Source organism: Labrus mixtus, chromosome 1 (assembly GCF_963584025.1).
Source record: "Labrus mixtus chromosome 1, fLabMix1.1, whole genome shotgun sequence".
Taxonomy (NCBI): domain Eukaryota; kingdom Metazoa; phylum Chordata; class Actinopteri; order Labriformes; family Labridae; genus Labrus; species Labrus mixtus.
In genome coordinates, this window is record NC_083612.1 from 20252164 (window position 1) to 20267008 (window position 14845).

Genomic DNA, 14845 nt, shown 5'->3' on the forward strand with positions numbered 1-14845 from the left:
AGCACAGGTGTAAGAAAACGCCAATTTTGCAGTTTAAGAAAGAGGGAGATGAAGTTAATGATTTTACTTCATGAGTTTAATGGTTTATATTTATATAGAACTAGTCATTTATTTAAAGTTCAATATCTGAATGGCAAAAGTTGGGATAGAAACTTCAGCACTGTGTGATTGTTTCACATTAGAAGTTTAAGCAGATGTTTCAGCAAGACATTTCAGAGAGAATTGCCACTGTTACCCAAAGGTGTTTGTGTCCCAAAGTGAGGCAACTGCTGTCTGGAGCTCCTGCTGGGTGCAGCTTCATTGCTCCAGGCTTTAATTAGAATTCCTCAGATGCCTTGTGTGATATGTTGCACAGTGTGAAACTGACTGGAATTTGTTTTGTCACAACCACCAAATTGACAGTGACATTATGACACCTCCTAATAATGTACAAATTGTAGGCAAGCTTCATGATTTGTTTGAACGTACGGTATGATATATTGTAGTGATTTCAGAGGTACTCTCAAAGTTTTATTGTTACTGTTGTAATGAGATGGAGTTGGATAAGTGCTGGCACAAACCTATACTCATTCCACTGACCCTCCTGTTTATAATTTATAAGGAGAGGGACATTTCTGATATATTTCCAGATTAAAAGGTCTCAACCCCTGTCATTCATTTACAATACCTGTGAAATCCGTCTCTCCAGGGGGTTAGATAAAGGCTGGAAGGTGGCTTTGAGGTCAGAGCCTCAGCTGGGAAAATAAACAGTTGGCTGACTCGAAGCACTGTCACAGCTAAGCCACTGTGTATATTGTTCAGGTGCTTTGGATTCAGGGTAGACACTCATAATTATTACAATCACAGATGAACTACAAAATCTAAGGTATGAGCTTTAACAATCTGAGTTTTTGCATAGATTCCATTTGGAAAGGCCGTCATGTGGGTAGAAAGTCAACCTCAAGATATCATGACTTATTTTCTTTAACCCTGTTTTTTTGTCAAATAAGCAGTGTCTCAGTAAAAAAAAAAAAAAAAGTGAAATAATGGTGGCATCGTTTTATGTTGAATGGAGGCCGGTGTCATGGTAACATCTACTTTCAATCCTCAAACATAATCACAAAATAGGCTACTACGGATTATGCATTTAATATGGATTTCAGAAATATGTTTAATTAATTAATTTAATACTCATGAATAAGATTTCCAAACACTCAAGTACTCAGTTTTAATTCCAGCCTCCTTCTTTTAACACCAGGTGGCGCCACAGGTGTCAAAGCAGCCGGTGTGGTGGAATTCTGTTCAGTATCATCCACCTCTGTGATGAATTATGATGACACTTCAAGATACAAAATAAACTTCAACATTTCCGATTCTACGTGTCATAAAAAGTCATTGAAATATCAGTATATCAAGAACTAATGACTTTGAAAGGAGGACAAAGGTGAGTTTAGCATTTGGTAACCAACTTGTGCCCTTCCCTCTGAGAAATGCAGAGACGTAATGTATCATGGCAACAATGAAACAGAGTTTTTTTGTGGGGTTTTTTAGGTTTCTGCATTCTCAAAATAAGTCTCAGTAAAGGAAAAGGGGATACATCCTGCTAGAAAAAGAAAAATATCCAACAATATGTATGGAACAAATGATCATGGAATTACTGATGTAAGAAAGAAATGCCAATTTAAGCTTTTGAGATGGGCTGTTTTTTCTATGAAGTTTTGCTGTCTGTAATGATTTTTGAAGAAGAAAAAAAAAACAGAGGGTCCTAAGTCAGCATCTTTCATTGGTCATCTTTCAAAGTATTTTCTAAATTATTTTTTCTGACCCACTGTGAATACTTTCCCTGTACTAAGAAGAAAGTGTGATTGCCCTACTTCAAATATTGCTAGAGGATTTGCATTATGTAGCCTACAGAGGCCTACAGGTCATTTTTCTACTACTGGATAATTGCTTTGTTAATACAGTCAGCAGACATTGCTGTGGTGTTTGGGGACAGGAATGTGCCTACAGGGGGTGAATGATCTTAGTCTGAGGACAGAACTGCAGAGTTAAGGCTCTGTGGTTGTGTGTGTGTGTGTGTGTGTGTGTGTGTGTGTGTGTGTGTGTGTGTGTGTGTGTGTGTGTGTGTGTGTGTGTGTGTGTGTGTGTGTGTGTGTGTGTGTGTGTGTGTTTGTGTAATTTTTGGAGGGGTGTGTGTGGAGGCAGTCACACGCAGCCTGTAGAAGGGCCCCTAGCGCCAGACATTAGTACTGGCCTGGCTGCTCACTTCTAGCCTACTATCGGAACCACAGCATCGCAGTGCTGTCGAGGCTTAAACACGGTCAGGCGTATGGACAGGCGCCCGTAGCTCCGGGACCCTCTCTTTCTCTCCTTTAGCAATTATCCGTGCACTTAGCGGACTACGCCGACCGAAGAGTCATTTCGGCTAAATATCTATCTTGTTTTCTGCTCCTCGGTCTCTCCGCTGCAGGGCCTCTTCAGTTTACAGGAAAAAAGTGGGTGTTTGCTGCTCACTGGTGTTCCGGCAGCGGCAGCGGCAGCGGCGTGCGGCGGCGAAGTGTCCTCGATGGCAGGCTGGAAGGACGGCTCGGTGCAGGAGAAGTATCGGCTGGTTGTGGTCGGAGGCGGCGGTGTTGGGAAATCAGCCCTGACTATCCAGTTCATCCAGGTCAGTAGCAGCGCCCTGCCTCTGTAGCCCGTTGCTTTGATTTTCAAGCTTATCGGAGGAAAAAAAAACAGCGAAAGATGTTTTCTTTGAGGGGGAGGCCGGTTTACGGGAACCCCAGAGTCTATCTTCCTCTTCGCTACTTTGCCCAGGCCTGCAACTATTTACCGAGGGGAGACGTGTTTTTGTGAATCAAACGAGGAAGGGATGGCTGTCACTTTAACGTGCAGATTTTTCGAGAGATCCACTTCCACTTTGCACTTTGTAGCCGCTAGTCAGAAGAGAAATGAAAGTGGGTCTGTGGTGCTCCCCGAGTTGTCCTATTTTATGAAGTTTGCTGAAAAGGAAAGTAGCTTGGGTGTATGCGGAGTTGTTACCACTGAAGGACAATGTCTGTAAAGGCCTACCAAGCCAGTAGTAGAATGTTTCTGAGGAAATGAGAGAAAAGCTAAAGACAATCCCTTAAGAGGTAACACAGTAGGCCACTTAGCTCAATGAAGCCCTCAAAGAGAAAGTCGTAGCCTACCTTTTTATAGAGTCGCCAAACTATCACAATCTCATCAAAATGCTGACTTTTTTAAAGGTAAAGCTAAAGGTAGGCCTACTGTACAGATAAGTAGAACAGAAGAAGTCCATTGAAAGATGATTAAATTGTGTTTTCAAATGGAAAGTCCAACCACGGCAAGCGACTTAACTCGTGTAAATGTTCATACGAAATAAACTTTAGTCGAACTCACATGGCAGACAATGTGTTTTAAAGTTTTAAAGCAGCCCACTTGAAAACTGTCATATAAAAGGCATGAAGAGTTGACCTCCCCTGGTTGCATTCCAGCACACCGCAGACATATTCTGCCTATAGCGTTGACCTTCCAGGCTTTCATAATGATCATTTAGGCGAGGGCTCCTTACCGGAAAGCCCACACACAAACATGTACACACGACCTCAGTGTATGACAAAGATGACAAACTTTGCCCTTTGCCTTCTGTGTTTCCCCCTTGTGTCAGTGTGTTACTGACCAGACTGCAGGCAGCTGCATGTCTCTACACTCTCAGACAACAGTGGGCTGGCACACGTTTCAGAGTGGGGGGTTTAAGAAGTGTGTGTGTGTGTGTGTGTGTGTGTGTGTGTGTGTGTGTGTGTGTGTGTGTGTGTGTGTGTGTGTGTGTGTGTGTGTGTGTGTGTGTGTGTGTGTGTGTGTGTGTGTGTGTGTGTGTGTGTGTGTGTGTGTGTGTGTGTGTGTGTGTGTGTGTGTGTGTGTGTGTGTGTGTGTGTGTGTGTGTGTGTGTGTGTGTGTGTGTGTGTGTGTGTGTGTGTGTGTGTGTGTGTGTGTGTGTGTGTGTGTGTGTGTGTGTGTGTGTGTGTGTGTGTGTGTGTGTGTGTGTGTGTGTGTGTGTTGGGAGGGGAGGGGAGTTGTGTCTAATGAGGGTTCAAAAAGCTTATTAACTGCATACCAAGTGTGACATAGCCTACTGACCCCACTGACCTAAAGCAGAGAAGCATTTAAAGCTGGGTCCAAAACACTCAGAATTTCTGAATTTCACTTAATTCAATATCCTGATTGTAACAATCCGATAATATAACTGAACTTTCTTATATCTAGTATAAAATCAGCACATTTTTGTAATCGTAACATTTGTAACATTTTGGGCTGATTATAACAGAGTTAGGTCTAAAACATCCGTGTTTGTGTTGAAAATCTTTCTTGACATCTGCTCATTAAAGTAGCACTTTGCAGTATCTTGCATAAGCTCTTTTTCAGCACTAAGGTTTATTAAGATGCTAACAGAGATATAGCTGCATCCTAAAATAAGACATGTCCATGTATAGTTAAATTCAAGTGAGTTCAACTCTACCTTGACAGTTTCTTGAAAGATATTAGAAGATGTCTGCGTCTCGCTGCAAATTTAATATGGGATGCAAACAGTAGAGAGCATCAGTGTATACCATCATTTTCTTACAGAATTCATTTGGGACGGAGCCTGAAAAATCCACTTTTTTAATCTATCTTTGACCTACAGGTAATCTCTGTCTTCTTTTCCCCCACTGCCTGCTTGCATACATATCTGGTGTCCTGAAAGTGAAAGTAGATGAAGATGTTGACAGCAGGAGGAGGACCCATATCCTCCTCCTGAGGAGACGTTTCTAGAAGATGCCTGCCAAGGGGGAAAGACCTCAACAGTTGGTTGTGAAGTGGAGGCTTACCCCAGAACTATATGTTAAGAGTTGTGGGAGGTAGTGAGGCTGAAGGGGTGGGGGGGTGTCTGAGTCATCCTGGGTGGGTTAATGGTCACGGACCATGTGGAATTTGGCCCCTTAAGCAGAGGAAGTCCCCTCCGCTGCTGCTCTGAGGGCCTTCCAGTTTCGTATGGAAAGATGTGACCTGCTTCCTGATTCACTGGAGCAACGTGTGTGTGAATGTGTCAGTGGAAAGCTTGGCAGAGGGTCAGATGTAGTGTTGTGTTTTTGCCAAAAATATTAGGCACTCAATGTATGTTTTTTTAATTTATTTATTACTGAATTATTACTTTTAATATAGGTGCTTTAATTTGTGGCACATTTTCATACTTAGACCAGGCTCCCAACAAGTAATCATCTAGACTAGTAATTGCCCCTGCACATGTCCAACGTCTCTACCCTTAAATAGTTTCTCTCAAACTCTTGCATAGGTTGCAACACACCATATAGCAAAAATATGACATAAAAAGTCAGTCACTGCCTTGTTTCATAACAAAAAAACAGTTACTCAATGGAGCCAGCAACTGAGTTTTTGGGCTGATAGTAGACCAAACAATTTTAAGAAAGCCTTAAGTAGAAAATATGAAATATACACGTTTATTTTATTTATGTTATATGCCCTACTTTGTGGTGTATTATTGTATATGTCGTATTGCAAGCAACTGTGATTAATGTATACCATTGAAAGAAGCAGATAACTAATACCAGTTATGATTTAGATCTGGAAGTATTTTCTCCACAATTTCCCAGTTTGGGATCTATAAAGTAATTCTATTCTATGTGGCCATTTCATGCCAATAATCAATATTTCATAGTTTTTCTAAGCAGGATTTAATGGGCATACTTCCCACACTTCTTGAAAGTAGCGAGGTTCAACTCCCACTGCTAATCTTCAGGTGGCTGAACAAAGTCTGGGACATAATAGAGCACTCAACTGAAGCAGGGATTTTGTGTGGTTCAAAGGATGAAAGATGATGTCGCCTACAGTAACTGAGTGGCAGGTCCCTTGGGGCTGCTGACCACCCTGATGCCAAGCAGTTGACTCAGGCTGAAATAGCACTGGGATGACATAACATTGAGTCATCTGACTAAAAGTTGTGGAACACAGTGTGTCGTTTAATGTGACGTCCGTGAGGGAGGAAGCATCCCAAGTAAGGGAAAACATGACTCACACTGGCCATGTGAAGACTGCATGTGGGGTGATGTGTGTTTGTAGGTTTGTTTTTAAATCCACAAGTAATGACATCAAATACAGACTTTATTTGCGCAGAGTAACCCAGAGAAGCTACTGGAATTGGATGGAATGAGATAATGTGTGATTTTGTGGAATTGTAGTGCAAGAGATCAAAACTTTACGACAGATACAGACAGATTATTTTTTGGATATTTGTAGACCTCTGCTTGATTCTCAGATAAAGCACATACAGGACCCTTCCTTTTTTTTTTTTTTTTTTTTTTACTCTCCTCTGTTTGCACATATCTGACATTTTTCTAGCATGGCGTTGATACCATGTATATGTGAGGTCATTTTGGAGGAATGTAGTCATACGTAGCAATTTAGCAGAATAAACATGGATTATAAGGGCAGCCTTCCTCGGGCATGTGGAGACAAGGTGCGGTAATGATAGTAGAGACGAAGTCGAACGTGATGTGGGTGCCATTTCTTGAGCATTTCTCAGAAACAGCCACAGGTGGTTAGACAAAGTATTTGCAGCCACACGTTTGTGCATTTGTGCTTAGGATAAAGTTTAGAAGTTTTCTTGTATGTTACACTTCTCACACACACTTATAGCCCTTTTGTGTATTCAGGCTGTTTTGTAAGTCATACCGCTGTGTGCAAACAATTCCATTTATATTGTCACTGTGCATCTTTAAAAAGTTGATATCTGTCTTTTTGTTTTTGAAGAATGAACCATATTACGCTCCTGCTTTGCAGCTGGCAGGTGCGTGCGAGTACGTGTGTGGCAGGTGATGAGAGTGCATTGTTTGTTTAGGTTTGCAGGAGGCTCACCTGTTGTTTTCTCACGGAGCAAAGCCACAATTAGAGCAAAATAAGCCAGATGGAGTCAAAAACAAGTATGCAGGCAAGCATATAAACAACAATTCTTGTATTTAAAGCTGAAGAAGAACTATTTGTTGCACAACACAGAGAGAAGAGTGTGACTCTTCTTTTGTGAAATTACCATCAAATATCAATCAAATAACAAGCGGCTTCCATAGACATGCTGTTTTTGTGAATGGTTTCACAGGCACTCTGCTTGTGAATAATCCATCCGGTTCTCAAAAATGAAAGAAAACGGCGTGTGCTCTGTTTGCTATTACAGCATACAGGTTGGTAAGCGCTACATCCAAGATTGATTTAGTTGTAAGTTGCCGTGGTCGCTCTCACACAAATATTTGCTGTTTCATGCCCTGGTAATAACTTAACAGTGACATTTAAACAATAGCCAGCTCTCATGTATTACTTCAGTATGTCAAAGTGTCTTATTTAGACGTGTCCTGGCTTTCCCTTTCCCACCACCAACCTTTAACCTCATTTGACTCTTGTGCCGCTACGCTGGTCACAGACCTTTCACACATATATCACCTTCTTGCACAAAACCTTTGTGAAATACAGAAATCAAGTTCCACCTTGCATGGTTCTGTTATGTTATAGGATTTCTTTCTTTGGTCTTCTTATTAGAGGTTTATGTAACAATGCAGTTTGTTTAGCTTTAGAGTTGAAGAACTGGTGTTTTAGAGGGCTCAAACTCATTAACAACTTGTTCAGGCGACGTAAAGAAATTGTTTAATGAAACTAGAAACATTGACCAGTACAATGTACTGAACCTCCATTAATCTCTTTTCCCTTCTACATAGCTGTACTGATGTCTGTCATTGAGCTGCTACAACAATAGAACTTCCCTTCTGGGGATTAAGAAAGGTTTATCTCATCTCATCATCTGTTCCCCCCTCTTATACCAAAACACAATTCAATGTGCCTGAATCATGAGCATGATGGAAATATGTTGATTGACCAATCACAAACGATCTCCAAATACAAGTTAATCCTGTGACCCCTGTGTTGTTTAAAGAGGGCTTTAACTCTTATGATTAAATACAATGCTTAGGAAAACCACCCACTAGCTGGCCTTATTTTGCCATTCTTCATGTTTTACACAATACCTGTGTTTGAAAACCAAACCTTTTCTTTTTCCACCACAAAATGATCACCAACCAATCTGATGCTAAGAGATAGCTAACTTGAGCTTCATTGGACAGCATCATAATTGTGTGCCCATTATACCCGGGGCCTCCGTCCAATCGGTAAAAAGTATGCACGCTGTGTGAGAAAGCATTGCTTGTTTACATAAAAATACTTTTCTTATATATTGCAAAGAATTCCCACTTTTGAAGTGTATTTATTGCTAATGCTCATGTCGCGACAATGATGAATAATTGTGCAGCCCATAGTAGATACCTTATGTTTCTGTTAACAACAAAACCTTTACTTTAGCACCACCACCATCATCATCATCAAGTGTCGATCAAGTTTTTGCCATCCAGACAGAGGATCAGCCATGTCAATATTGTATTTTTATCTTGTTAAACTCAACTAAGGCGCAAAAAAAAATCCCAACAAGTTATCACAAGATATCTAGTAATGTCATGAGAAGCCTTGTGTGAAATTTGCTGATTATTTTCATGCTTCTAAGGAGATAAACCTCCTATAATGATACAGGTCTTTCCTAGAGTACCATCCACAAGGCAAACCTTAACAATTTCTCATGCACAAATGTCAAGCATCTGAGAACAGTTTAATGCTAATTAGATACAGTTAGAAGAAGCCCCATCAGAACGTTCTTCGTGCCGTCCATCACTTTTACTGTGGGATGTGATAACCATTTGCAGCACCTAGGGCCATCCCTCATGCTCCGTGTTTTCTTAAATGTATTGATAAGTCTGGCGGGATGCCTCGCAGGACACCATAGGAATGTTCATGCTGAGGGGAGTCAAGGATCTGTGAAGACACTCCCACCCAACTGGGAAAGCTCAAGAGAAGAGCAGGTCAACGCCTTTTTTTTAGATTTTAAAATAATTTCCTTGTTCAACAAAAAAAAAGACTTTATAACTGTCTTGCTACTCTACCATCATACCTTTTGCAGGTGTGATTATCTGACACTGCTCTGAAGACAAGAGAAACTCCAGTGATTGTTTGTCTACATGTCTATGTAGTGCTTTTCACAGCATATTAAATAGAGTGAAACATTTATCAGGACACTTTTACTGTTTGAACATGAGAGTGAATACATCGTAATCATCATCATTGTGAAAAATAGGTAGGACTTAAATCACTTATCTTTTCTGATAGATCATAACAGGAAGAAGAAGGTGATTATTTCAGAATGACTAAAAAAAGCAACTTTAGGCATTTCGTAGAATGACACATTACAGTCAGATGCAGATTCTGAAGAAGTCTTTAGTCTGACTGAACATCTGCAGTGGAGGTCAAAGGTGCAAAATCACAACAACTGATAGATTATTACTCATAGGTTGATTGATCTGAGTACTACCAGTTTGCAAAACTGATCCATTCATCGATTAGCTTTACTTAATGCGGCATACTAATTGCAGATTAGAGAAATAATTTGCAGTATGTGGCTTTGCAGAAACGGAGAGTATCATAGAACTGAAAGTAAGAAGTGAGAATGTCTGCTCATATAGAAAGACACATTCTTTTAGATTGTTAATCCATAACTTTGTTATACATTTGAGAATTATTTTAATCAAGAAGAAAAGTTTTTGGACTGGTAGTGTTAACAGGATTTCACGTGTGTTCTGCATAGGTGTTCTCATATTGTGCTTTCATGACCTATGGGTCACGCAAATTAACCGTGAGAGAAGAGCCTCGTTTGAACCAGGTCCTCAAACATAAATATGATGGTGATAAATATGCATTATTAGGATGTAAATCTCAAATACATTTATTTATACCCAGAGTAGTCACAGCAATCTACATCAAAGCTGATGCAGCCATGACCAACTCTTCATGAATTTGGGTTGTGATTAAACACACTAGGAGGAGTAAGAGTGGAACTTGTTTATTGTTGGACTCCTCGGATGAAGCTTTGTGAAACGTCTGTATGAAATGTCACCTTTTAGTTACGTTTACCTTTGTAAATATGGGTGTTGTTTACATGGAAAACACTGGAGGAAGATGGTGGTGGAGTGTGGATGCTCACTTGAAGCCACTCAAGCAGGGACAGCGGGCAAGAAGTGTGTGTGTGCATGCGTGTGTGTGTGTTTGTGTGTGTGTGTGTGTGTGTGTGTGCATGCACATTTACCCTTAGTGTTGCTAATGTTTCCATGAGCAAGGTATTCAATCACCATTTTATCACTTTGTATTACTCTCAGTCCATTGTACAGAGATGTATTAATAAAGAGAAATATAACGAGGGATTCACTGATGACAAAAAGCATGTAAGGCTGTTTTCCTGTGTGATTGCATTCCTACCTTTTTCTTTCTCTTTCATTTACTTTCTAATGCATTTTCAGATCGTGTTTATTGGAGATTTTAAGTCTTAAAAAAAAATCATAATTATGTCATACTTTAGTGCACTAGGTTGATGGGGGTGAAGTTTCTCATTACTACTCAAGCAGTGCAGAAAGTACGTAATTATAAAGTACTTTTTGATCACATTCAAGCCATTAAACATCATTTTTAAATCTAAAACAAGACCATATAGAATACCATGTGCTTGTGTTGTTTTGTAGAATCAATGCATACAACTCTTTCAGAACCTGATCTCAGCAAAGTCACATTTTCTGCTGTCCATTTTTTTATTCAATGTTACGTAACTATGTGAAGCCAGTGTACGCTAATCATTACTGATTTTTTTAAATGGGTAATTAAATGCATCCTACCTAATACAACTTGATTTTAGGCTTAACACTACATAATTTAAAACGTTTGTATGTACTTTAACTTTTAGCATTGCCTTATGGTAAGAAAAAAGAGAATCACATTTTCACCTGCTATACTCCCCCCGCCCCCCCCCCCCCCCCCCCTCCTCCTCCTTGTTTTCCGGTCACTGCCTATCAGATAGTCAGACAGACAGCAAGGGCAGCGGGTTCCTCTCTGTTGTTTTTTGGCTTTTGTTCTGTATTCACACATGTGTCTGTTTCAGAATAACTGGCCACAGTATCAGGTCTCGCATCTCACATTCATATAACAACAACTCTGGCTATGAGAAACCGCTCATTTTAGCTACCCACACCCACCACTGAAAAGCATTCTAAATAAATGTTGTATGCTTGCCTCTTAATCTGACAAGATTCTATTTAATCAACACACTACTGATTAGTCTGCTTATTATTTAAAGTGACGATGTAGTTTTTCATGTGTGTCACCTTTTGAGCGTTGTCACCGCTGTTCTGCAGACTCTTTCGATGAAAAAACCATAATGAACGGTTGTTTGTTAGAGGCCTGGGCTTGTCCCTGATGCCGAGGCCTGAGCTGTCTGCCAGGCAGCTGCTGGACATTTGGCACGTCTCATGCAGACACTGTCCAGAGGCCTGCGGGGCACCTGCTGTCCATCAGGGGGAGGTGAGGCTTGGAATGAGACAAACCCCTCAACAGGTGACAGTATAGCCTCCAGCACGACTCGCTGTCCAAATGCGCTGACGACAATGGCTGAGTGTGACTCTTGCTCCTGAGTGTGTCTCCTGCTGATCAGATAGCAGATGATAATCAGAGAGGCTGTTCTGTCAGCATCAGGTACTACATGTGTAGATCCATTATGAGATATCTGTCACACAGCTGCTGTCTGACTGTAATGCTGATCTAACACACACAGCAAATGGGACTGTGTCTCCAGCAGCAGTTGCTTTTCGGAATAATAAATTGGCACAAGCCAGCACACAACCAAGTCAACAGCTGCCTAAGAAAGTGTGTTTGGTATGTCTTACCAAAACAGTGACCTCTTATAGCCAAGCAGCTTGGAGAACTTGCAGCATGAAACTCCGACCCCTTACACACAAAAGATACTCAACTTATTGACAAGCTTAGTTAGACTATACAGCTGCTGGAAACAATAAGAAACCACTGCAAAAAAAATGTTGTTCTCTGGTTGATTTCTGAACTCAAGCTAAATGAATGTGACCTTGTTTTAGACTTATTTTTTGGAGTTTTGTGCCTTTATTGGAGAGACAGGACAGTGCAGAGTCAGAAATCGGGGAGGGAGAGTGGGGAATGACATACAGGAAAAGAGTAACAGGTCAGGCCGTCTGCTTCGAGGACTACAGCCTCTGTACATGGGGCGTCTAAACTAGCCACTCATCCACCAGCGCCCCAAATGTGAACTTGTTATCGCTGTATTATTTACAGTCTGAAAAATACTGCATCTTTATGTTATCTTAAACAGTTGTTATTTTCTGCAAATAAAGACTGAAATGAGAATATTTGATTTGGAAGTTGGAAAGTTGGGAGAAATGTTGCATACAACAAAACACACAAACAGTTCATTTTAATCAAACACAAACAGATAAAGACATATTTCAGCAGTTGTCTCTAAATTACCGTATGTCCAGATCTGTATTCTCACCCGAAGCCTCCAAAAACAGCCTGATTGCAACTTGATGTAAATCTTACAAAAATCGTACAAGCCATGCCAAATTCAATTGGCAGATATATTTGTTCCTGGTAACTTGGCGACATAGTAACTACAAGGCTTTTGTACAGTCATAGATTGGTAAAGGCCATCTTCAAAGTTGGACTGAGGGAAAAAAAAGAAAAGTAGATCAATCTTTTACATGCAGTTTAAATGGTTAGATTGATATCAGCCAGATTTAAGATATAGTTGCATATAGATATAGTAGAGGAAAACAAACATTTCATATCTAATGGAAAAGCATTGCTGAGAATATACAACCCTTTGAAGGTGATCTTTTAAGATGGCCATGTAAGAAAATCTTAGCTATACTAACTAAATTGACTTACTTTTCCTGTACTGTGCTTTTTTGTTCCCCTGTATAAAGAGTTAACTGTACTCCAAGTTCACCAGCGTGCTAACGGCCAGTTAACAGCTAACTGCTGGTCAACAGCGCAAAAAAGGCAGGTCACCTTTTACCAAGTGTTTTTATGGGGTCAAAGAGTAACATCTGCTGTTTAAATGCTGGTCTAATAAGGCCTGAATATGACAGTCTACTGGGTTGAGCTCTGTTTACTTTTACAGCTATGCCTCATATTTATACTTTAAACTGTTTGGTTCTCATACCCTGAACCCGCATTAATAAGTTTTCGACAATAATGTATTCAAGGTTTTCTTTTTCCATATTTTCACCCATCTGTAGTATGCAGCCTACGTAATTGTTAATAATGATCGTTTATGCTTCTGTATCCATGTAAAATGACTTTCATTGACGTTGGATTGGCAGGCAGAGAGGAGCCAGAGAGGAGAAGATGTGTCCATTAGATCTCATTTATGAGGAGCTGCCTGCTAAAGTAATAGCATTTCTGCTGTTTGTATTGTAAGACTGCAGGCCTAAAAGCACACAACAGTAATGATGCTGTGTATCTGACATGATGCCAGTGAGTGGCCTCATTTCCTTTGACATATCACCCCATGCTAAGAGTTATAGTCTGCAGCAGAGCACACTGGAGCAGAAACACACACTCAGCATTTGTAGCAGAGGAGAGAGCGGAGACGGTAAAGGGTATGAATTCAGCACGGTGGGTTCTCTACTCTTAGATCTTTAAGATGCAACAAAAAGCATCATTTTTACTAAAGTATTTGTATAAAAAAAATGCATCACATGCCAGTCATTGGCATTTATAGAGATATTGGCTTGACTGTCATAATACATCTTCTCTAAATTTAGTTTGGATTACAACTTTTCTGATCCTCTGAAAGTTCTTTGTCTTCAGCACTGATCAGCATCTCGTTATGTGGTCAGTCATATGTTTTCCCTCAAAAGTGTGGAGGACTGACTGTAGGCCACACTCGTTAATTGACTTTGTATGGGTTTTTCAAAGTAACACAGTAGTTTCTCTGTCCGTACCGACACTGCAGTGGCTGGTGTTCTTTGTCATAGTAAAGCTTTGTGAATGTGAGCATGTGCAGAAGCTACTTCTGCTCCAAGACCAGCAGAGGAAGAAAAACAGGCAAACACTACAACGATCAAATACAAAGAAGCGTCTGAGTATGTCACGTTATACTTTTTGTTTTGTAATAGTCAGCGTGATGCAATTAGGCGTCCTCCATCCTTAAGTGCTGGTACAGTACTCACTGTTCCATCAATGCCTTGCTTCATTTTCCTCAATATCTAGTTCAAATTGTGTCAATTTTAATATAGAATCACATGGGCCAAGGTTTCACATTTTTACAAAGGCAGGCATTGATGAAGATTCCCCAAAGCAGACAGCAGTCAGGGTTGCTCACTATAAATCGTTTGAGTGTAACACTTTTAGAAATAAGTCTTTATTTTCTGTCCCTTCCAGCAAAACAAGGAAGGACGGTATAGAAAAGTGCATTGATTACCGGTCAATGGCTGGGTTTATGGCAAGGCTTAATGTAGTGAAGGGGAACATTAGTGATGTCACATGATCAGCAGAAACAATACAGGCGGTTCACACAGTTCTGCTCTTTGTGTTGTTCTGGTTAATCAGTTTGACAGCTTCTAAAGCATTCACAAAGGTCTCCACTTATATTTCAACATAATGTACTTATGAAATGGAGAATAGTCAGAAGTGTGTCCACTATAGAGCACACGGGCAGCTTTGAGCCCAGTGATCTGCTGGGGGAGGGGGGGGGGGAAGGACTTTTAAATGGCACCTCTTTGATTCTGCGTCTTTGAACACTTTTGAAGCCGCTCAGAGTCCAGCACACATTGATATTTAACCGGCCGATTGAAGTTTTAATGCCACAGAGGATAGAGGAGAGCAGGGGGTGGACTGTGTCAGGAGTGGGCCTACTTTGTGAGACATT

General features: G+C 40.5%; 1 protein-coding gene across 1 annotated transcript in view; it reads left to right on the forward strand.

The window, feature by feature from the left end:
* The first annotated feature begins 2216 nt into the window (after positions 1-2216).
* Positions 2217-14845, forward strand: part of rras2 (RAS related 2) — a 28951-nt gene continuing 16322 nt past the window's right edge. The window contains exon 1 of the mRNA XM_061037535.1: positions 2217-2647. Coding sequence (XP_060893518.1) covers positions 2546-2647 — 102 coding nt within the window. The 5' untranslated portion in view covers positions 2217-2545. The remainder of the gene's footprint in view (positions 2648-14845) is intronic.